Below are 24,870 nucleotides of genomic sequence, written 5' to 3' on the forward strand. Positions count from 1 at the left end.
ACTTTAGTAGGAAGTTCTGGGTCTCAAAGACTGGCTGAATGAAACATTTCATAAGAATATGCAAATAACTACATGCAAACATAGCCTTAGAACTGAAACTTCAGACCCTTCTGATTTGCTATGTAAGCATTTTGGTGGAATAAGGGTTTCAGGTCCATGTCACCTCAGGGAAACTTTCAATTACTCAATACTATTTCAATGGACAGAGAGCTTCCCTGCTCCCTTAATTGTTGATGGAGTCCCCCTCCCCCCCCCATTCCCTAGAGATAGGAAAATATACCAAACTCTGGCTCAATAGTAATAATCCAAGTGACTTGGAAAGAATTGGAATATTCCTTAGAAGACAAAGTATGAATTGGACATTCCTTTCATCTGTTAATTAAATTAATTTTTGCCTCACTATGGAATCTTTCTTTTCCTTCAAGAAGCAGCTCAAGCACCACCTACTATGTGAAGATTTTCCTGATCCTCCCAACTGCTGGTACCCTTCCTCTCACAATGCCTTCTAACCACTGAGTATTTACTTCTACTTATTCTCTGTATTGTAACAAGGGGATCACTTTAAAAGACTGATATATATATTAATTTAAGGTCGCCAAGGAATCAGCTATGTAATTCCTAAATGAAAAACTCAAGTCAGCCGTCAGCCTTTTTTGGGGTTTAATTACAATAGGAGTAAGAAAGGAATTAGAGATATATATAGAGAGAGAAGGGAATAGGGCTTAAATACCCCTTCTGTTTAGGCTGGGCCAAAAGGCCCAAGCCCTTAGATAGCTGGGGCAAAGAAAAAAGATCAGTCCCTATTACTCACGTGTCCAAAATGGAGAAACAGTCTCAGAGGCCCCCACCTTCAGCTTCCTTCAGAGCAAGCTTCCTCAGAGCCCAGGAACCACACCGACCCAAAAACTCAACCTCCTCCTCCAGTCTCCAGACCCTCCTATCTTTAAGGAAACCATCCAAGTTGCCTCCCCTCAGTCCTCACATCTACCAATCACTCTTCATCAATTTCCCTGTCAATGGAGGCTCTCGCTTAACCCAGGACCGCCCAGAGGTTTCTGGCTTTTGCACATGTCTGTTGAAGGTCATATTTTCAAATGATTAAATCTTTGCTCCTTTGCTACAGCCCTTTCTAGATCCTGTTAACTTGAGTATGGTAGAGATTGGAATAATTAAATTTTGATCTAGGCTGCAGCCCTTACTCAATCCTATTAGGACTGAATAGGGTGGAGTATCTCCATTGTATCAATTCTAAAATCAATCAAGACTCAAAGAAATTCCTGTTCTATGCTTAAGCATAGGTCAAAGTCCTTTCCATTGTTCAGCAAAGGGTTTCTGTCCTAAAATAATCTTAAGAAGGGAAGAGAAGGAACCTCCCATGCCAATGGGGTTCCCATTCCAATAGACTATCAGTAAGAAATTTTCCAAGTATGAAATATCCCAATGGTGAAATTTCCAACATTTATAAGTCTAAGGAAATTTGAGGTTTACAGTATACTTATATAATCCATTGACCAACTAATGGGTCAAACAAATTTGGAAGCATTAAGAGTTTGCATTCATATAGGCCTTTCCAGGGGTTTGAAATACATCATCTATTATAATACAATGCTGATTATACAATGTCACAATTAGGTGACACAATGGATAGTGTTGCACTGGAGCATTAGGAAACTCTGAGCTCAAATCCTTACTAGATATGTTCTCAGCCTCAGTTTCTTCATCTCTAAAATGGGGATGTTAACAGCACCTATCTCTTAAGAGTTGTTTTTCAAATGAGTTAACATATATAAATCAGAGTTTTGCAAACCTAACAGTATTCTATAAATACTAGTTGTTATTATATTACTAAGGATAAAAATCAAGCAACCATTTTTTAAAAACCCTTATCTTTTGTCTTAGAATTGATACAAAAGTATCTCTTCTGAGGCAGAAGAACAATAAGGGTTAGGCAATATTAAGTAACTTGCCTACAAAGTGTCTGAGGCCAAATTTGAACCCAGGACACCCCATCTCCAGATCTGGCATTTTATCCAGAGTTACCCAGCTGCCCTGAGCAACCATTTATTAAGCAACTACTATGTGCCAGGCACTGTGGAAAGTAGCCTAATGGTATAATGTAGTGTGAGAAATGCTGGAGACAAGGAATACTTTTGGTATAATTTCATCTTATGACAGCAATGGTCATTTGCCTGTGCTTCTACTGACAGTAGGCTGACTCAGAATGGCTGACCTTGACCAGATGAACCCGGATTGGGCTGGTTTCCCCATCTTTAGTTCTCTGTCAGTGGAGTGCTGGATCTCTTGCACGTAGTTTCATTGCTCTCTTTTATTCTGTAGTTTTTAAGAACGGATATTACTCCAAGAAAACCTACAAAAGTCAGTGCTCTTAAAGAGCTCACTTCAATGACTATGAGAAATATTGCAGCAGCCCTTGGTGTCAGGGAATCAAGAGTTTCAAGGATCATTCAAGTCCATACTGAAACAAGCTCAGTCCCACCAAAGCACAAAAGTGCTCTTCAAAGTGCAGCTGAAAATAAAAAAAATTATACCAAGAAGTGGAAAATGATTCCTATAAAACAGCCTAATTAATGCTCAGAAAACAATCAAAGACCTTCAAAGGGACCTGGCAGGTAGAAGAGGGGAGGTATTACTGATTTCTCTACAGTGAGGTATCCTTTTTTTACAACCCTTATCTTCTATCTCAGTATCAATTCTAAGACAGAAGAGCAGCAAGGATTAGGCACTCAAGATTAAGTGACTTGCCCAGGGTTATACAGCTGAGGTCACACTTGAGCCCAAATCCTCCCAGACTCCAAACCCAGCACTCTACTATCCACTATGCTACCTAGCTGCCAGGTGTAGGCTTCTTGAAATTGACGAACAGCAAGATCAGCCCAAAAATAAATAAATAAATAAAAAACAACTAACAGGTTATAAAGAAAAAATGCTTGTGATGGGCAAGACAATACAAGGACTAGAGCACCAAAGAATGGAAAAAAGTTGTTTTTCCTAATGACTAACATTTCCTCAAGGCTACACCAAAGCTATACTATTATCACTAAGTATTAAACCTTAAAGACTCAACATCATCAGATTATTAAAAAATGCACCCCAAAAAATGACTTAGGTTTTAGGTTTTTTTGTATTGTTTGGGGTTTTTTTTAACTTCCATTGGGCCTGGAAGTCTTGTCCCCATTGAATGGATGAATTTTGATAAATATACTGAAATATTGAAGGGTAGAACTGTTGGGAATTCATAAATGGAGATGGAATACTGCAATACACTCTTACACTAAGAGATAGAGATAAACATGTTTCTATAGAATGGGAATTCCTCTGTTTTAAACCCTAAAGAAAAACTATGGACTATATAATTAAGGAAAGACTGGAAAAAATAGACTCTCCCCAAATATATGTTTAATATCCAATGTAATAAGTTTAGTTTCAGGATGAAGAATTAAAGAATGTCCAAATCTTGTGAATATACTGCCAAATAATATAAAACAAGTGCCTATAGCAAAAGGATAGAATGTCTATTTTAAAAGGTTTTTTAAGATGTAAGAAGGTATAAGGTTTATCACACAAACAAAAAGTTTATTTTATTTGTCCCAAGTAATTCCCATGCTAGGAAATAGGTTTTAAATTGAGATTAAAAGAAACTAGGGATTCTAAGATGCATAAGTGAGAAGGGAATATATATTTCAGGGATGAAGAAACAGCCTGTACAAGGCATAGATGATAATGAATAAGGAACAGGTAAGAAAGTCTGTGCATGAAATGGTATATATGTATATATGTACAATTAGACTGGAAAGGTAAATTAGGGATAGATTATGAATGGTTTTCACATAGGTTTCTAAATCTAATATCAAATTTCAAGCAGCCTTAAGACTTTAAATAACTAATTAGAATATAACAAGAATTTCAGAATAAGTCACTTATAGCATGTAATATGTGACATATTCTGAAAGCTCAGATCACTGCATTCAAGCTTTAATACAGCAAAGTTTTAGATATTAGTGATCATTTATTTATATGACAATGTCCCAAGTTATTACAGTTTTAAAAAATCCCCAATCCTTCTTAGGCAATGAAGTCACCTCGCTTTTCAGTCACAAAGTTAAGAGCCCTTAGAGCCAACATGAAGGATTCAAATATGAATCAGTCACCTTGAAGACATGGTCAAAGGTGTTATAGTGTTTGTCCTTTACAAGATATTCTGCTCAACTGTCTGATTTAAATTGTGCCCACAAAAGTCTATACTTCCCCCTTTTTGCTTTGGTACAAGATGGAGAAAAATAATGTATGTGCCCAATGTACATACCCAGGGAAGGTATCTTCATCTTTAAAGAAAGAAAAAATATAAAGCACTAAATAAAGCATGACATACTGTCACTTAGACAAATACATATATTTTAAAACAAATGTACTTGAGTACTGTAAAGTTTCTTGTACCTCATGGCAGAACACTAACATCTCAGGGTTGAGATTCAAAAGCCATCTAATTCGACCTGTATCTAACCAGAAATCCCTTCATAATAACATCTCCAAAAAGTGGCCATTTAAGTCTTTGCCTGAAGACCTCCACTGAAGGGGAGTTACTCTCTCCTGAAACAGTCCATTCCCCTCTTGGGTAATTCTAACAGTTAACAAGTTTTTCCTTATGCCAAGCCTTAATCTGCCTCTCTGCATTGTTCTTGGCCTCTGTGACCAAACAGAACAATGTTAATCCCTTACTTCTGTGAAAACTATCTTCTATTTTACACTAAATGTAAACCTTGCCTCCCCAAATGAACTAGAAGCTCAATGAGGACAAGAAATTACCTCGCATCTTTTTTAGCTCCCAAAGACCATAAACATAAGTAAGATTCAGTAAGTCTTATGTGGCTGCCATGTCCTAAAGGCTTTTAGTGTGACTGAGCTACCATCTGCTCCTTCCTTTCCCCATAGTCTTATCTGTTCCCCTGCCTCCAAGAGTTGAAACCCTAACCTAAAAACCCTATAGCAAGAGAATCTATAATGTCTCTCTAGGAGGTAGCTGGCAAATTTGTTGGGAGACAAGAAGTCTTCTCAAAGTATAGGGACACAACATCATAGATTTAGTGGCTTTTATCTTTTCAGATAAGAAAAAAAGTTACAATGTCAATTCTCTTTGAGGGCAAGTTTTTCTTTACAACTTAATAGCATTCAACAATTCATTGAAAAAATAAGCCTCTTAGAAAAGGAAAGAGACATGAACACAAGGGCTATGAGTAATGAAAAAAAAAAGCATCTATCAAGATTCAGAAACAAAAGTCACTCTGAGCAAATAGTCTAAATCCCAGCCCTTCCCACCATCATATTGAGGCAGATTTGGCCTATCATCCTTACCTTGCTAACATTGAGAGAAGCTAGGGGAGGAGGGGTTTCTGTGCGGTCATTAATTATTTCAATTTCCGAGACAAACTGTAGATTTATAAGCAGGATGTCTGCATGGTTAGGCTTTCCGCTGGAAGAGGGACATTCTAGAAAGAATAAAGTTAAGGAAAACAAGCAGGCAAAGGTATCAACAAATCCTAATGGGTCTGGAAAATATGATTCAAGTAAAGCTCAGGGAAAATGCACACCAAAAACAAGTAGTGAAGAGGCTTCACAAGAAATACAGTTAGCAAAGGAATAAGGAATCCCAAAACCTCATTCTTCCCCTGCTTCACCCCAGATTCCAGGTTCTACAAACAGGATCAAATTGAGGATCCCTGAGGTGTTTTCATCTTTTCTCCCTGTTAGTTTTAGGCATAGAAATTCAATGTAATTTGTAGGTAACAAGAGCACTAGTTTGTCTTTAAACTATGTCACCACACCTTACAACTGTTATTCTAATATAATTTCTAGCATAATAATCCTTATAATTTTACATGGTACTTTCTTATTTTATTTCATCATCAAGGTTGTTGAGATTTAATAAAAAGGAGATATTCTCTCCACTTTTTAAATGAGGAAATTTGGATGAAAAGGAGATATTATCTCCACTTTACAGATGAGCAATTGGTCTGTCCAAGGTATCTGCCAGTTCATTCACTTAACTAGAATTCATTAGGAATCTTTTGCATATATTCCATTAAATGCAATGGAGATAAACGAAAAGGGCACTTACAGCAGTTAGTGGTATTCTTGAGATTAGAGCTACTACCATCAATCAGTCAGACTCAAATCCCAGGTCTAGGTTGCTAATTTTATAGGTCCCATTCTACTGATGACAGCATCTTATCTAGAAAAAGTGACTGAGCTATTGGAAATAGTCTCAAAAATCACCTTTCTATGCTAGAATTAAGGGGAGGGGGGGAGAAATGGTTATCTGAATTATTTGAAATTTAAATGTTTGCTTAGTTAGACTCACTATGCACTTTCACTCTGGAAGATATCAAAAAAGAATCAAGAATACACGTGTAGAAGGAACTGCTTGTAAGAAAAAAATTAAATTCATATATTTTAGACACTTAGAAATGACATGGATGACATGGTGGTACTGTGTTAAGCTTGAGGTCAGAAAGAACCAATTTATATAGTGCCTCAGTCAGTCACTAGGTATTTGTGAACAAGTTACTTAAATCTCTCCAGCTTCAGTTTTTTCAGCTGTGAAATGCAGCTAACAGGACTCTCTCACAAAGCTGTTGAGATGATCAAATGAGATGTTTGTGAAGCTCTTCACAAACTTCAAATGGTTATGTAAGTGTTAGATATTATTCCCACCTCACAGAGGTTCTTTCCCAATTAAATAACTCAGCACCCCTCCCCCAGAACAAAACTTGTTTTTCTCTGCCTGGGATACTCAATGAGTACACCCTCAAATTAGCAGTTTTCTGGCTAATATATCAGCCTCCGACAAACCCTCCAAGAAGGAGCACACACTATAGTAAATGAAGTCTATTTCCACATGTCAGTTATAAACTTCATTTTCAGGGCACACTTCCCTCAATGAGAAAACCAACCATTGCTCCTAGTTTCATTTTCGGTGCCCATGGCTAAAACACATATATTATATACACATTCTCACTCACACACACACACAATCACACTCTCTCATTCTCTCCCTCCCCCCAAATTCTGTAGCCTCTTCCCTCTATCTTACACACCCCCTCCCCCACGTGACCACGGCCCCCCATTCATCTGGGGTCCGCAGACCCTACCTTACAGCCCCTCCCCTCCTTCCACTAGCCCTTTCCTCAAACAGTGCTCCCTCCCCCAAGGGATTCAGTCGGAACAGCCACCCGCGTGTCGAACCCCCTCCGCCCACCTCCCCTGCCTGCCTCCCTCCAGGCCCGGCTCTCCCGAAGGAACTGGGACCCCAATGGGGTGAGGAAGGGGGCGGCCGCAGTAGGGGGAAAAAGGAACTAGGGTTGACCACGCGCATGCGTCCTTGGCGCCGCGGTCGCCGGTCGCCCCTTAGGCCCCGGACCCGGCCCGGCCCGGCCCGGCCCCAGCCGCCGCCGCCCCCCCACCCGCGCCAGCCCAGCCTGGAGTCCAAGCCACCCCTCGATGAGAAGGATACTGAGCGCCAGCATCTTGGACTGGTAGTCAAAGGCTACCACCTCGCCCTGCAGCCGCTGCTCTTGGCACGTTCGGCATGAAACCTGGCTCCCAACGCTGAAGTACTCGCCCGGAGGAGCCGCCATCTTGGGAGAGCAGCGGCGGGCGGCGGGGCAGCGGCGAGGCCGGCCCCCTCAGTGCGCCGGCACGCACGCGCGGCGCGATGGCGTCAGCATGCCGGGGGCGGGTCCTCAGGACAAACCAGGAGGGCGGGGCTGCAAGGCACCGGGGAAGAGAGAATGGGGAAGGAAGAACAAGAACAAGAAGGAGAACTAGAGGGAGGGATCAAAACCCAGACCCAGGACAAATGAGGAGGTGCAAACCCAGGAATGGGGTCCTGCTCTAAGTGAATCCTAACCCCTCTCCACTTTAACACAACCTGCCGAAATGTAAGCTAGATCCTCCAGCTCAATTCAGCTTTGCTTTGAGATTTTTGGGGGAGAGAAGGGACGAGGGGGAATACCCCAAAAAAATCTCAATCTGAGACATTTGTGTTTAAATTTCCCCAAAAATGCACTGTTCCGTCTTTTAACAAAATGAAAGAGGAAAAATTTAGGCCCTGGAATAAGGAACAAACAAAAGCTGCAAAAATCTAAATAATCCAATTAAATGAATAAGCTCCTTGAGAAGAGGGACTTCAATTTCTTTGATCTTTAGATCTAGACCTAGTATTTTGCACATAGTAGGTGCACATAGTAGGCACTTAGTAAATCGTTATTTCATACATTTGTTTAGTTAAAACATAATTGAATCAATTGTAAATTGACTCAGAAAGGAAACTGAATCACTCAAAGTGAATTGAATCAAGACCCTGATGACTATCATTTCCTATCACTTCCTACAAATTGTGACATTTGGCCTCTCCAATAGTCTGAAACTCCAGTCTCAAGTCAATCTGCTTCTAGGCTAAAAACCAAGAAAGCCTAGAGCTCTGGTCTAGGTTAAAGGGAGTTTTACAAACTTTCTTAACCCTGAATCTCTGATAAACTCATTTGGATCAGTCAAGAGAGAGGAAGGCAGGAAAAGGACATGATCCAACCCTAGATATGAAAAAAGGGGGGGGGGGGAATAGCTCTTGCCAAGCAAGGGACACAATCTCCCTGCCTTTTGCAGCACCCTGGCAAAATTAAAACAGTAGTACTACCTGATTATATAAATCATCTTTTGCTTGCCTTTTCATGTATATTACTTCATTTTATCCTCACATCCTGAAAGAAGGTAAATTTAAGAAACAACAAATTAATGGACCATATCTACCCATGAAATGAGAAGCCAGATAATCTCATCATGTCCATGTCAATATACCTGCATTCTAGCCACCTTTAACACCTTTTCTACTATATAAATTAGCTGTTTTAGCATTTCAGAATATAAATTACCTTTTTTACCACTTCACTATATAAATTAGCTATCTCTATAATTTCATTATACAAATTTGCTGTTTCTTCATTGAATGGAGTTCATTTCCTATGCTCATTTGTTCTTTTCCTCTCAACAAATTAAATAAGGATTTTTAAAAATCCTATTAGAAATGGCATTAGGGGGTTATCCTAACTCTCCCCAAGACCCCAATGCCCTGTGGCCTAGACCTCATCAAAAACAAGTGATAATCTCAGGTTTATATAGATTCCTTTCCCAAATCACTCCAAATCCTAGTAACTATTGATCTCTAGGGGTGGGCACTGACCATGAATTCACTCTAGCTTTCACCCACACATACTTACATATAAAACCAACACTGTTGGATTTCCTAGATTACCTGGTTGCCTTTGGGGGGATGAAATTTAGGAGTTTTAAAAAATAAACTTTCCACCTCTCTCCCCACCAACGTCCCCTATCCCCCGAAGGCAAGTCAAAAATAGGGAACTGGAGCCAACAAATCTTCCAAAGTGAGAATTCTATGTCTCATGTGCTGCAGTGTGAGGGCGTCCTTTGAAGGAACATATAGCAACATCTTCTTATAGAATTAACAATTTAGCAACACAAGAGAAGGAGAGGATTTGGAGGGAATGCCTACAACAAGGTTAAACAGAATGGTGACATTTGTTTTCAAGATGCCATCCTCAGGAGAGATGCATGTTTCTGTGTGTATGTAACTGCTGTCCCCTTTCAGAATACACCTGAGATCCTAGGTCCTTGAACTTCCCTGTCCCTAAGCCCTGAAAAACCACGGCTCCTTCTATCTTATAGACACTGATACTTCTATCTTATAGACACTGATGGTAAGTAGCAGAATAGAATCCCCGCTAGAAGAAGTAGCTATCAGCCTCCATAACCACCAAATTTCAAAGCCCGCCCTCTGTTACCCTCTGACCCTGGATCGCAGAGGTAGCCACCGCCCCACGTCCGCTGCGGACCGGACGCGAACTGGGGACACGTGGGTCTAGGGGAAAACGCCCTCGCGATAGATTTGTCCCCTACCCTGACCCGTATCGGGAAGACTGGACGAGACATAAGCCGCGGAGGTGGGGGAAAAACGGTACCTGGGGGGGCAAAGTTCGAGCTCGTGGACCTGAGGGAGGGGGTAGAATTGAACCGAAATGGTGGAAGGAAGGGGCACAGGGGCGGGGTCTGGGGCGCGCGCGGCTTGGAGGTGGAGTTTGGGGTGCTCTGGAAACCGAGAGGCGTGGTGAGATGGCCCTCCAGGCCAAACTAGGCGGGTTTGGGAGAATGACGCGGGAAGAGGAGGCAGGACTTGGGTGGGTGGAGGGAACCTCAGGGCCAGGGGGCGGGGTCTGCGGCCTGTTGGGGGCGGGGTGTGGCCTGAGTCTGGGAAGGGGGGGTGAACGGAGGGGGGGGAAGAGGGGCGGGACTGAATGCTGAGCCTGAAGGGTGCATCTCTGTGGCTGATGCTCATGGCACCCTGAGTTGGATCAGAGTTGACATGCCAGTTGAAGGAAGTGGGGAGCACCTTCCTCTTACCCGTGGCCTGTCTCAGCTTCCTTCCCTTTAGAAACAGTATCACCCCCGCCAAACCAAGGTCAGGGTCTCCAGGGCCTGTGGCTTCCTGGCATGGAGTCAACCCTGGGAGCCGGCATTGTGGTGGCTGAAACCCTTCAAAATCAGCTGCCTTGGCTGGAGGACGTCTGGCTTTGGGTCACCTTCCTTGGTGACCCCAAATGCATCTTCTTTTTCTACTTCCCCCTGGCCTACTACACCTGTCGCCATGTGGGCATCTCCGTGCTGTGGATCACCCTGCTCTCAGAGTGGCTCAACCTCATCTTCAAGTGGTAAGGCTGAAACCCTCATCATCCCTTCTTCAAGGTCATATCCATGGTCAGCAAGAATTTATTGAAGGCCTGCCATATGGCTGGCCCAGTGCTGGGAGCTTGAGGATACTAAGACAAAAGGAATAGGCTCTGCCCTCATCAAGTTTACATTCTACTAGAAGTAACATGTGTAGATAGGGAGCAAAGTACACCCTAAAGAAATAGGAATGGGTTGGAGACAGAATTTTTCATCAAGAAATAAAGAACAGGAATATTATACAAAGAGAGGAGTTCAGGATTGGATTATCTGGGCTGGGCCAATGAGAGGATCTGTCCAGCTGACCTCCTCCTGGAAGAAGCTTTCACTACAATAAGAGAGATTTCTAAGACAAAAAGGATACTTAAGATTTGATCAGATCAGTCAGACACCTGCCTCAGGCAAATTCCCAACAAACTCCAAAGATCTAACCCAAAGTAACTTTTAAGAGAAATGGATGGGGGGTGGGGGAGAAGAATCAACTTTTAGATATTAATAACTTGAGATAACAGTAATTTCTCACTCCACACAGATATAACAGATACATGAATTAAACATAAATATGATGGGTGATTGGAAGAATAGTGGTGCTCTCAACATAAAGAGGGAAACTCGAGAGGAGTGAGGTTGGCAGAAATATAATGAGTTATTTTACTTTTAATATGTTGAATGTTATGGGGGTAGCTAGATATCTTAGTAGGTTGAGAGCCAGACATAATGACCAGAGGTCCTATCTGACCTCAGACCCCTCCTAGATGGATAACCCTGGGATGACCCTAAGTCAATTAAAGCCATTGCCTAGTCCTTACCACTCTTCTGCCTTAGAACCAAGTATTGATTCAAAGACAGAAGTTAGTGGTTTTAAAAAATAAAATTAAAAAAAATTTATATTGATTTTTAGATGTCAGAAGGTCTCCAGTTAGATGTCATTCTACTATATAGACACACCACCATAGAGACACAACAACCTTCATCCACACATTAACTCCTTAATTGTTACTCCTAAGGACTTATCTAAAAACCCTACCACCATAAATATACCAATGATTATCTCATATACTGACTTCTCACATCACCACTATGGACTTAGTCATCCCTATACCCAAGCTATAGATATTACCTGTTTATTTAAAACTCCTAATTTCTGTCTTTAGACCTGTTAACTTGGAAATAACACAGAACTATCAAATAATCAGAAAAACAAAGTCTTTAATCAGGATAGGGATAAATCCAGTATTTGATTCTTTACTCTAGAGTCTGGCGCCACAACTTTTACAGGCTTTACACCCTGGACTCTGGAAATATTATTCCTGGGAGTGCCACCGAGCTAGATGACCACTCCAAGAAACAAAAGAATTTGGGGAACCTATATACCATTTGGGGGAAATCCAGGAACAGGGAAAGATGATTGGCATTACTATAGCTACAAAGAAAATGGGTGTGTTCAAACTATGCTGGAAATTTATAATCAAGCTTGGGAAAGAAATCATAGCTAGAGGCTAGGGTGTAAGAGAAAGGGCTACTTACTTAAATGGGTGGTCCCTGCCCAATTATGGGTCTTCTTGGGAAAAAGTCTCTGATACTATAGGGGAGACTACCTAAAACAAAGAGGGTCCTTAGCATGTGCTTTGTGCCACCCAACTGGGATTGTCATTCACCTGAGGGTCTGCCACTCACTATGAAACTGCTAGCCTGGGATTCCCTTCAGGGTGGATTCCCATGGGAACAGGAAACAAGTACAAACTTTAGGGTCTCCAACCTACAAGCTAGTCCTGAAACCTGGGGTTCACCAGATCCCACTAGGCCACAAGTTTGGAGTTTCTAGGTTCCATTTTGACAAGCCATATTAAGTGTTGTTTTCAAGGCAAAAAAAAAAAATAGCAAGGGGCTAGGCATTTGGACTTGTACTAGGGTCACACAGCTAATAAGTATCTGAGGCCAACTCCAGGCCTACCCCTTTACCCACTATGCTACCTAGCTACCTGCTTAAACCATCACTACCCCATACATACCCAAAGTCACTTTCCACCTTTTCCCACCAATGAGCCTTTTCTCAACATCATTATGTGTTCCCATCCCCCTCCATTGGTTAGTGCTTCCTATTTCCTCTTCAAAGTAGAAGGCCCTGCCTCCCTTTTTTCCTTGAGCATAAAAAACCTAGAGATAAGGGACACAATCCCACAAAAGAAGTATCTCTGTGAATCTTAGAAATTCTCCTTGCTTTTCAGGTCCCTCTCTCTGTGTAATCTGCTTTTTTCTCTTTGATACAAGAAAGCTAATTTCCTTCTAACTGGGCCTTCCCCTCCCAATCACCCCGAAAAACGGTGCTACTTACCCAGCCCAGGAGAGAAATAAGGGACAGTAATCAAAAATATTCACTAGTTGACAAAGTCAAAGTTACTCATACTGGAGGATTAAAAAGAGTTGAGAAAGAATTGTTGCCAGGAGTCCTCAGTCTCTCTCCCTCTGTCCTTATTATTGTGAACTATCAAAGGAACAAGGAGGCAGAGTTTTCTGGGACCTTTTACTAGAAATTTTGAGGAGGAAATTACTTTTTCAAGTTCTAAGACAATACCCACTGGAAACTTCTTTTAAAGTTAGTCTTCAAAAAAAAAAAAGAAAAAAAAACCATACCAGAATTCTGTCTTAGAGTCAATACTGAGTATCACTTCTAAGGCAGAAGAGCATTAAGGGTAAGGCATTTGGGGTTAAGTAACTTACCGAGGGTCACACAGCTAGGGAGGGCTAGTCTTTATATGATACCTTTAAGGTTTGCAATTTACTGTACATATGTTATCTCATTTGGTCATCACAGCAACCCTGGGATATGTGACTATTAATAATATTTTACAGTTGAAGAAACTCAGTTAAGTGACTTGCCCAGAGTTACACAAGCATAAAGTATCTGTGGTGGGATTTGCATATAATTTATTTTGACTCCAAGTCAAAATCCAGTATAATACCCAGCTACCTTCTTAGTCAATTCTCCTTTTCCTCTAACTCTTTGTCTCTGAACTAAGCCTGCTTCCTTCCTCAGTTCTGCTCCTTGCACCAACCAGACCAACCTTGCACACCAACTCTCTCTCTCTCTCTCTCTCTCTCTCTCTCTCTCTCTCTCTCTCTCTCTCTCCCTATCTTCCTCCCTCTCTCTCTCCCTATCTTCCTCTCTCTCTCTCTCTCTCTCTCTCTCTCCCCCCCTCCCTCTCTCTCCCCCCTCCCTCTCTCTCTCTCCCTCCCTCTCTTCCTCTCTCTCCCTCCCTCTCTTCCTCTCTCCCTTTCCCTCTCCCTCTCTCCCTCCCTCCCCTTCTGAACCACTCACCTCATTTAATAATTCAACAAACATTTGTTTATCTGTTCCATGAGTAGGGCTTGTTGTTATGTGCTGTGGGTTCCTCCAGTGAGTGATCTTGACCACACTGTCTGAATCTTTATGTAAGTCTTCTACTTGCCTACAGATCGTTCTTCATTCCTTTCTGAAAAAGTTCAGTACATAGATCACTGTCTTCCTCTCTCTCCCAAGCCCCTAGAGAACTTACATATATGACAATGTCCCCTTCAGCTTCCTGGCTTTCCTCCTCAACTCCCATGATCTTCCTCTGTCTCAGCCAGCTACTAGTGGTCATTCTCAAAATGTCACCACCTTCAACCCATGACTATACTTTTTTTTTTTAACTCTTTCTGTCTTAGTAACAACTCTTAAGACAAAAGAGTGGTAAGGTCTAGACAATTGGAGTTAAATGACTTACCCTGGGCCACAGATAGGAAGTGTCTAAGGTCAGATTTGAACCTAAGATGCCCGATCTCCAGGCCTGGCACTTTATCCACAGGGCTGCCCCAGTGACTACACATTCCAGAACACAAAAGTGTCTCTCTCCAATTAATTACAATCTCTTTTTTTTCCATCTCTTCCCCTACTTCATTCCTCTTAAATTTATTCTTTGTTCTTCCTATGACATCCACACTCTTCCATTCCTCTGTTTTTCTCAATCCATCACCATTGATCTAATCTAACTTTACTTTCCTCCTGTCAACTGCTTATTATCTTTTACCTTAGAATATCTTGTCCTGTAGTCCTATTAATACTAATACTAATAATATTAACATAGCACTCTACAGGCACTTTACAACTATTATCTCATTTTATTCTCACATAGGCAGTCTTCTACCCTGGGAGGTAGATGTTATCATTATCCTCATTTTACAGTAAGAAAAGCAAAGGCTGACAGAGAGAGGTTTAGTAATTTACTCAGTATCACACAGCTTGTCAGTATATGAGGCTGGAACTCAAGTCTCCTGATTCCAGTTCCAGTGCTCAGGCCAGTTCCAGTGCCTTCCTAGTTGCCATACCTGTTAACTGTTCATATCCCCATGCTGAAGTATCCATTCCTTCCTCTCATCTCTTGCCTCCTCCATCATTCTTTTTTCTCATCAGTCCTACCTAGTTCTACTCTAGTTCTTTTCCTGCCTCCTTCCTTAACTTTCTTTTTCCCTGACATTCCCTCCAGCTCTCATCCTCTACTGTTCTTCCATAGGCAAACTCTAGAAAGGATCTTCTAAACTCTTTGCCCCCATCCCTCCCAGTTCTCAAACCTTTGCAGACTGGCTTCTCTCCATCATCACTTCTGCTCAGATACCCTCCTAATATAGTTAACTCCAGTTCCCCATTGCTGACTGCTCAATGGATAGCTCCACTTGGATCTGTCTATATCTCATATGTTCCACATGTCCAAGATGGATCTTATTTTATTCCCCCAAATCTCTCCTTCCTCAGAACTTTCCTATTCCCACCAAGGACATGACTTTTCTTCCATTCATCCAAGTTTATAACCTCAGAGCCACCCTCAGAATTGTCTCAGATCATTATACTGCTGAGAATAACTAATTCTTTGACAGTACTCTGTGTAGAACTTTCTAGCTTTTTCTGAAATCATCCTGCTCATCCTTTTTATAGCACTATAGTATCCCATCACTGTCATATACCATAATTTGTTAAGCCATTCCCCAGTTGATGGATATCCCCTCAATTTCCAATTCTTTGCCACCACAAAAAGAGCTTCTGTATATATTGTACAGGTAGGTCCTCTCGGAGTATGCACAGTTTTATAGCCCTTTGGGCATAGTTCCAAAATGCCTTCCAGAATGGTTGGATCAGTTCATAACTCCGCCAACAATGCATTAGTGTCCCAATTTTGCCACATCCCCTCACATTTATAACTTTCTGTTATATTGACCAATCTTATAGGTGTAAGTTAGTACCTCAGAGTTGTTTTAATTTGCATTTTTCTAATCAAGGGTGATACTAGAGTGTTTTTCATATGATTATTGATAGCTTTGATTTCTTTATCTGAAAATTCTTGTTCATATCCTTTGACCATTCATCAATTGAGAAATGACTTGAATTCTTATAAATTTAACTTAGTTCTCTATAAATATAAGAAATTAGATCTCTATCAGAGAAATTTGTTCTAAATTTTTTTCTGTTTGTCATTTCCCTTCTAATCTTGGTTACATTGGTTTTGTGTGTACAAAAGCTTTTTAATTTAATATAATCAAAGTTATTTGTTTTTACATATTATAATAGTACTATAATGTTTCATTCTTTAGGAATATGCTAGCCAAACATCTAGTGGTTTAGGATTTGAATGTTCACTCTCCCTATAACATCTCAACTCCCTTCTCTATGAAAGGGCTCCTGAGAAACTTGTTTTATTTCTACCTTTTAGACATAAGAGGTTTACCCAGTCACTAAGCCCTGGAATTTAGGGGAGAGTAAATGGGAGAAACACTAACTGAAAATCAGAAGGAACAAAAATCAAGGATTAGGGACCTAACAGTGGAGGGAGGTAGGGGTGAGTGACAGTGACCCTTAGGGGAGAAAGTGCTGATTTAGAGGCAGTTAGATGGCACCACGAATAGAGTTCTGAACTTGCAGTTAGAAAGATTAGAATTCAAATTCTACTTTCAGGCACTTGGCTGTGTGACTGAGCGAGTCACCTTACCTCTCCCAAAACTCAGTTTCCCCCATCTAAAAATGGGGATAATAATGGCACCTACCTCATAGGACTGCCAAGAGGGGAAAGAAATTCAAATAAGATGATATATATCAAGCAATTTACCACCCTAGAAGTTGAATATGAATGCCAGCTGCTATTATGTAGTAGAAAAGAAAGCTAGAGCACAGCTGTACTCTTTTCCCTTTGGGAAAGGGGCCATGGAGCATTTATTAAAGATCTGCTACAAAGTGCTTGCACTGAGAATACAAAGACAAAGGGGAGAAAAAAGAGGAAAAGACCTACTTATACAAAAACATTTATAGCAGCTCTTTTTGTGGTGGCAAAGAATAGGAAATAAATGGAGGGGATGTCCATCAGATAGGGAATGGCTGAACACGTTGTGGTGTATGATGGTGATGGAATCCTACTGGAATAATGAATGTGTGAAGAATGATGAACAAGATGATTTCAAAAAGAACTGGGAAAAAAAAATTTTTAAAAACTGGAAAGACCTACATGAACTGATGCAAAAGAAATAAGCAGAATCAGAAAAACATACTTAGTAACAGCCATATTGTGGAACGATCAAATGTGATAGACTGCTACTCTCAGCAATACAATGATCCTGCCAGAACAATTCTGAGGGACTTAAGAAAAAGAATATATTCATCTCCAAAGAAAGAACTGTGGGAGTTAGAATGCAGATGGAGGCATATTATTTTTCAGTTATTTATTTGGGTTTATGTTTTACAAGATTACAAAAATAAACAATATATGGAGGGATTTCAAGTAAAAATAAAAAACAGCAAAGGGGAGACAACATGTACATATGTAAATATCTAAAAACTAAATACAAAACAATTTGGGAAATCCCAACAGGTAAGAATAATAAGGGAAATGGGCATGGAGATGGGAAGTGGAGTTTTGTGTGTGAGGAATAGCTAAAAGGCCAGTTTGTCTGGACTGAAGAGTTTAGGATAGAGGGAAAAGTATAAGACTGGAAAGGCAGGGCCAATGGGTAAGGAACCAAAGAGGCAGCTGGGTAGTATTGTGGGTGGAATGGAGACAGGAAGACCTGAAATCCTATCAAATCTGGCTTCAGACACTTCAAGCTCTGTGACCTTGAGCAAGTCCCCATGGCCTAGCCCTAGCCACTCTTCTGTCTTAAAGTTGATACTAAGACAATATGGGTTTGTTTGCTTGTTTTTTGTTGTTTTGTTTTGTTTTTTCCCAAGAACATAGAAGTTTTTATATGATCCTAGTGGCAGCAGGGAACCAATGGACTTAAAACCAGGAAAGAGGGTGGGGGAGTCAATAGAAAAAAGAAGGATTTGAAAAATATTGTAGAGGTAAAAAGGACTTTGATTTGGCAACCAATTGGACAAGCTGAGTGAAGGAAAATGAAGAGTTAAAGTTAACACTGAGACTGAATCTGTGACTGGAAAGATAATAGGAGACGAAATTCAAGAAGCTTGGGGGAAAGACTGGTTTGGTGGAGAAAGATAATGAATTCTACTTGGGACATGTTGAATATGATGTGTTAATGGAATATCCAATTTAAAATGTGTAGTTGGATGGATGTGTGACCCTGAACAAGTCACTTAACCCCCATTGCCTAGCCCTTACCTACTCTTCTACCTTGGAACCAATACTTGTAACAATTTTAAGACGGAAGGTAAGAGTTTAAAACAAAAAAAAGTGTGTTTGTAGATATGGGCTTGGACTTTGGAAAAGAGGTGTAATATAGGCCAGTAAGGGAAGTTACTCCCCACTACAATGGTGAATTGGAGAGAGGCATAGAAAGTATTGAGAGAATGAGAGGGGAGAAGAGGTTGATCTTCCCCTCTCTTCCCCTTGGTGAAGGCAACCTGAGTTTGACTCTCTGAGGGACAGAATATGTCTCTTCAGAGAATGGGATTGAGAGGTGAAGGATAGAGCTTTAGAGAAATAACTTAATACCTCCCTTCTTGATCTTAGCTGTTGTTGAGAGGAAGGATAGATCCTCTTGCCTCTGAATCCTCCCAATATTCCAACTACCACTTTCCCTTTTAGATCTGGGTTCACTCCTCAACCCTAGACTTGAGTTAATTCTCTTTGGGGAGAAGTATGATTCTCCCCAAATCTTCAGTCCCCTTCTTTGGTATCAGAAAATAGGCAGACCTGATCTAATAGTAACACTTTAATAGAGGACCACTCAGGGAAGGGAAAAATGAAGTTTGGGTAAAGAAAGTGGGTAGCAGGAATCCCTGAAAGCTGGCAGACTGACCTCCTCCTTGAAATCTAAAGGGGTACAGGCTCTCAGCCTTAACTAACTTTCTAATCAGCTGCTGATTGTCTTTTACTCCTGTGCTATTCTAGTCAGATTGCTGGGGTTCAGGACAAGTTGGGAAGAGAGAAGTGGAGAAAATCCTTGGAGAGGATCTTTTCAATAGATAGCTTTTTTTCAAAGTCCAATCAATAATAGTTGATCTGAGCAAGAATTCAGGGGTCCACTAGGAAGCTGTCGATGTCCAGGGGGGTTCAAGTCAGGCTCTTGGCTGAAGGAGTCAGAGCTGAAGTGGCTGTTTTTGAGTTCTCTTCTGTCTCTGCTCTCTTTGGAATCCTGGGTCTCTTCCTTTCTGCCCCTCCCCAACTTGGACTTCTTCTTGCATCACTGGATCTAATTTCTCTCTTTTGCCATATTCGTTTTGCATATTCCTCTCTCTTACAGAAGCTAGAACTGGGTGTATAGAGTTGGGAATTGTTGTACAAAAAAAGATCATTCAACCCATGGAATCTTTTAAAGTCACCAGGTGAAAGTATAAAATGGGAGAAAAGAGGTCCCAGGAAGGGCAGAGCCTCATATTACAGTTGCAATTAGGGGATGTGATATGAACTAACGGAGGACACTAACAGTGATTGTTTAAACAGTTAGGAGAAAGACCAAGAAAGTAGTGTCATGAAAACCTGAAGAGTGGGATATAGCTAGGAACAGAGTGGATAGAGCACCAAGCCCAGAGTCAGGAGGAGCTGGGTTCATATGTGGCTTAAGATATTTCTTAGCTGTGTGACCCTGTGCAAGTTCTTAACTGTGATTGAAGCCCTTGCTACTCTTCTGTCTTAGAACTGATACTGTTTTTTTAAAAAATCCCAAAGAATACACAGTATCCAGAAGGAGAACATGGTCAACAGTGGCATGTACTACAGAGGGTTCCTAAATATATTCAGGATAAATATGAATACAAAGTAAATTGGGGTGAAAAGAAAATAGAATTTGGCAAATACATCAGTAACTTTAGATAGAGCAATTTCAGTTGAGTAATGAGGTTGGAAACCAGACTGTAAAGGGTTGAGAAGTACTTTTAGAGAGATCTCAAGGTCCCTCCAAAAGGCCTCTCCATTTCTCTACACAGAAAGAATAAAAGTGTACATTTCCCTGTTTTCCAGATAAGAACTGAAATGTGAAGTATAACAAAACTATTGTCTTAGGATGAGGTGAATTAGAAGGTAACTCTCATTTGAAGAGTAACTTTTATCCCAGTTTTCCCTAACTCTCTAAGGTCCAAGGTTGGGGAGGGACAACAGAAATGGAAAATCTCACTGCCTGATCTCTTCCCCCAGGTTCCTTTTTGGAGATCGGCCCTTTTGGTGGGTTCATGAATCTGGATACTATAGTCAGACACCTGCCCAGGTTCACCAGTTCCCAGTATCCTGTGAAACTGGGCCAGGTAGGTGATCCTCCTAATATATCCTCCTATATTTCTCCTGTCTCTTTCTACCCACATTTATGATCTCAAAGCTCTTTCCAGCCTACAAAGTTTTGTAGGATTTGTACTTCTTGTCTCTCAGTTACAAGATCAGAAAGTACAGAAGTAAAAGGTTGTTATGTTGGTACCAATAGAAGGATACCCTATACTAAACTGTCTAGTTCCCCATTAGTCAGTCGTGTCCTATAGGGAAAAGAAGAGGCTAGCATATAAAGTGGAATTAAGTGAGAAGAAAAGCCCAAAGGGTGAAATAACCCTTGCCCACCTCCCTTTTGCTAACCCCTACTCCCAAAGAGAAGGAAGATATAACTTCTAGGGGAAGAAGACTTCAAAGTTAAGGGTGAACCTGAGAAGGCATCTGGCCCCCTGAGTACCATGAATCCAAATCTATGTGCCACAATACACATATCACCACAAGTGACCATATCTCCTGGCAGGTAGTCCTTCAGGTCACTGCATGATCACAGGAGCTGCCCTCTGGCCCATCATGATTGCCACATCAGCCCAGATTGCAAAACGAAGTCACAGGTAAGTCCAGGAGGGCTCCTATGTACAAAATTGCCCCCCACAGGTGTAAAGGGAAGGGGGTAGATTCCTTAGTCCTATGTACATATCAGTGGTGTTGCTTAGCTAATTAATCATGTAATGGAATAAAAATGCCTTGGCATAATTTGATTTGGAAGGGACTTTAAAAGCCAGCTAGTACATCTCATACCTGACCATTAATCTCTTCTACAATATCTCCCAAAATGAGCATTCACCCTTAGCTTTAATATCTCAAGTAAATGGGGAACTCCTTTTTCCAGAGGCAGCCCATTTCCACTTTTGGGTGACATTTATTGTTAGGAAACCTTTCCATATGTCACACCTAAAAGTTTTTCTATCCATCATCCACCCATTGCTCCTTTCAGTGTCCAAATAGAACAAGTCTAATGGTTCTTCCATGTCATAGCTCTCATGTCTTCCCAAATCTTCTCTTCTTCAAAATAATTGGGTATGCCCTGACTCATTTGTTTCTTTTTTCTCCAGTCGCTGGATGAAGCTAATACCCAGCCTGGCCTACAGCACATTCCTCTTGGCAGTTGGACTCTCTCGGATCTTCATCCTTGCACACTTTCCCCACCAGGTGCTAGGTGGCCTGATAGCTGGTGAGCCACTAGAACAAGGAGGGTGGACAGTGACTTCCCTCAGGGATGCCAGAGCCAAATTGGAAGGGAAATTTCCAACTCCCTGGCTTATCAACCCTCAACCCTGTACCCTCCCTCATTCATTCTCTTTCATTGTGGCCCTTGACCTAAGGACTGCACCCTCCAATTCCTTACAGTGTTGCCACCTGCTTTCCCAATAGGTGCTCTCCTGGGCTGGTGGATGACTCCCCGAGTGCCTGTTGATCGGCCTGTCAGCTTTTATGGGTTGACAGCACTGGCACTTCTGATGAGCACCAGCCTCATTTACTGGAGCCTTGTTTCCCTGGGAATAGACATGACTTGGTAAGCTTTTCCCTTCTCAACCCTGACCCCTTGAGGCAAGATAGGATCTGTCATGACCCTTACCATTATCTCTAGCTCATAGGTCTCTATAGACTACCAATAGACCAGTAGAGAAAGTCATCCTGCTATGGCATTGACAATCCTAGCCTCACCCAGAAAGGATGAGGGCTGAGAGGAGTCCCCAGCTGAAGAATGATAACTTTTCTAAAAGCTTTCCTGGTCTTTCTTAGGTCCATTCATTTAGCCTCCAAGTGGTGTGAACGTCCAGAGTGGGTACACATGGAAACTCGGCCTTTTGCTTCTCTGAGTCGGGATTCTGGAGCAGCCCTGGGCTTGGGCATTGCCTTGCACTCCCCCTTTTATGCTCAGGTGAGGCGGATACAGTTGGGAACCCTACAGCAGACTGCTTGCCTATCATTGGTCTTAGTGTTCTTGGGGCTCCTGGACTGGATAGGCAACCCACCCCAACTCAGCCTCTTCTACATCTTTAACTTTATCAAGTTTACCCTTTGGCCATGCCTGGTCACTGCCTTGGTGCCTTGGCTGGTCTACTCCTTCAGTGGCCCAGAGGCCCCACTCACCAAATCCAAGTGACCCTACCTTTCCTTCCCCCAACCAACACTCCAAATGACTTCTGCCTCCCATCAAGGAGGCCTCACTCATCACTGCAAGAGACCTCCCCTGTTTCCCTACACCCCACCTCCCCGAAGCTGCCACTGTGACTGCTGCTTGCCTCTGCCCAAGACTCCTCTAGAGAAATCACTTGAACTCAGCCTCAGAAAGGGGGTATGTCAAACTGGAAGGAGCCCAGCCCTGTCAACCTTTCTCCTTTCCCACTTTGTCAAAATCCTGCCCTTTTCTCTTTACCAAAATTTTGCCTTTTTTATGAGCACTGGAAATAAAGAGGCCAGAGAACTTCTGACACTGTGAGGGAACAGTCCATAAAGTCTGGTAGCAGCTCTGTGCTTTTTCATTCCTTATTTGTGAAGTCCAAAAAGGAGCCAAGCTTAACAGTCAGATGGTATGTTGGGTTCCTTAGTTTCCTTCCTGCTCTGGGTGGAGGGAATGGTTACCTACTCACAGCCAAGTCAGAAGTAGGCTTTAGAATCAGAATGAGTCACCTACATTTACCCTTTCCCTCCTCTGCCATTAAAAAAATGGTAAAATTAAATTGAAAAATAATAAAAGCATCAAGAATTACACCTCTCAGGGGGCAGCTAGGTGGCTCAGTGGATTGAGAGTCAGGCCTTGAGATGAGAGGTTCAAATCTGTCCTCAGACACTTCCCAGCTGTGTGACCCTGGGCAAGTCACTTAACCCTCATTGCCTGGCCCTTACCACTCTTCTGCCTTGGAGCCAATACACAGTATTGACTCCAAGACAAAAGGTAAGGGTTAAAAAAAAGAATTACACCTCTTGACACTCCCCGTAGCTATCTTGAGTTGAATTCATCCATCTTCTCCCCCCCCCCCCAGACATTGATCAGGTAGGGATTGAAGAGTCTATCCATTCTTGAAGCTTTCTAGGGTAGAAATGCTATGACATGGGCAACTGTGTAGCTGTCTGGATAGAGAGCCAGGTCTGTAGTTAGGAGAACATGGGTTCAAATCTGGTCTCAGATACTTCTTAGCAGTGGGACCTTGGACAAGTCACTTAACCCCACCCACCCCCCACCCCCCCAGCCCTTACTGTTCTTCTATCTTGGATTTGACAGAAAGTAGGGGGTAAGAGGAAAGAGAAGAAAAGAGAAAGAAAGAAAATGCTATGATAGCATTCAACCACCTAACAAAGTATCTCCTACTCATAAGGTCAAATACCTTTCCCTTCCAATCCTCCTTTCCAACTTCATAGAATTACAGAATTATAGAGCCATAAGGAAACACATAGGTCATAAACTCAAACCATTTCTGAGGCATGGAACTCTTCTGGGATAACTCTTACCAGCTGTGTGACCTTGAGCAAATCACTTAACCCTTGTCTCTTGGTGTTTCCTCACCTATAAAATGGGATGATAACAGCACCTACTTTGAAGAGTTGTTGTGACAATCATGGGACAATATCTCTGAAAAGCACAAAGCAGAGGGACAACTGGGTGGCTCAGTGGATTGAGAGCCAGACCTAGAGATGGGAGGTTCTGGATTCAAATCTGGATTCAGACATTTCCTAGCTGTGTGACTCTGGCCAAGTCCCTTGAACCCCCCCACCCCACCCATGGCCTAGCCCTTACCAATCTTCTTCCTTGGAACCAATACACAGTATTAATTCTAAGACAGAAAGTAAGGGTTTAAAAAAAGAAAAGCATTTAGTGCCATACTTGGCACTTAGTAGGCACTTAAGTGCTATTTCTTTCCTAACAGTTAGTCATCCAGCTTCAGGTCCAAAGCCTCCAATGATCACTGTTTCTGAAGATAGATCATTGTAGTGTTGAACAGCTCTTAGCATTATGAATCCTATTTACTGGGCCATTCCAGCCTTATTGCTAATACCCTAGTTCAAGCCCTTATCACTTTGAGCCTAAACTAATGTCCAGTTTCTCCTCAATCCATCCTTTATCCACCTACCAAAGTAACCTTCCTAATGTCCCTGCTCAAAAACAATCCTCTTTCATATACTCTTAAGAGTCCTTGGTTTTGTCAGAATGGAGAAATGCTTTCCTGCACTGCAAATTGTAACCTGGACCACACGTACTAGCAGTCAATTGGCAAGCATTTATTACCCATCTTCTAGATGTCAGGGCCCACTGCTAGGTGCTGGGGATACGTTGAGACACAAAAGTAAATAGTCTTGGCCCTGGAGTTCACAATATAGTTGGGAGAGATAGTGTGTCAGT

General features: G+C 41.8%; 2 protein-coding genes across 5 annotated transcripts in view; one reads left to right on the forward strand and one right to left on the reverse strand.

Moving 5' to 3' along the window:
* Window positions 1-7,734, reverse strand: part of LSM12 (LSM12 homolog) — a 42,902-nt gene extending 35,168 nt beyond the window's left edge. Inside the window, exons 1-2 of one of the 2 annotated variants that reach the window (XM_007482405.3) lie at window positions 7,529-7,734; window positions 5,371-5,504 (exon numbers count right to left, since the gene is read on the reverse strand). In XM_007482405.3, the coding sequence (XP_007482467.1) occupies window positions 5,371-5,504; window positions 7,529-7,652 (258 nt within the window). In that variant the 5' untranslated portion in view covers window positions 7,653-7,734. The remainder of the gene's footprint in view (window positions 1-5,370; window positions 5,505-7,528) is intronic. The other variant, XM_001367901.4, reaches the window with a different exon arrangement.
* A 2,162-nt stretch (window positions 7,735-9,896) lies between these two features.
* On the forward strand, window positions 9,897-22,987 carry G6PC3 (glucose-6-phosphatase catalytic subunit 3). Of its 3 annotated transcripts, none has more exons than XM_056816915.1 (7): window positions 9,897-10,031; window positions 10,505-10,796; window positions 20,406-20,512; window positions 20,989-21,079; window positions 21,581-21,699; window positions 21,900-22,041; window positions 22,272-22,987. In XM_056816915.1, exons 2-7 carry the CDS (start codon window positions 10,579-10,581, stop codon window positions 22,633-22,635), a joined length of 1,041 nt encoding a protein of 346 aa, XP_056672893.1. In that variant the 5' UTR covers window positions 9,897-10,031; window positions 10,505-10,578; the 3' UTR covers window positions 22,636-22,987. The 3 variants fall into 3 exon arrangements, with proteins under 3 accessions (XP_056672893.1, XP_001374565.1, XP_056672894.1); XM_001374528.4 differs by having other exon boundaries at window positions 9,902-10,045; XM_056816916.1 differs by lacking the exon at window positions 9,897-10,031 and adding an exon at window positions 10,093-10,195.
* Window positions 22,988-24,870: the final 1,883 nt, after the last annotated feature.

The sequence above is a fragment of the Monodelphis domestica genome, chromosome 2 (genome assembly GCF_027887165.1).
Source record: "Monodelphis domestica isolate mMonDom1 chromosome 2, mMonDom1.pri, whole genome shotgun sequence".
Classification (NCBI taxonomy): Eukaryota; Metazoa; Chordata; class Mammalia; order Didelphimorphia; family Didelphidae; genus Monodelphis; species Monodelphis domestica.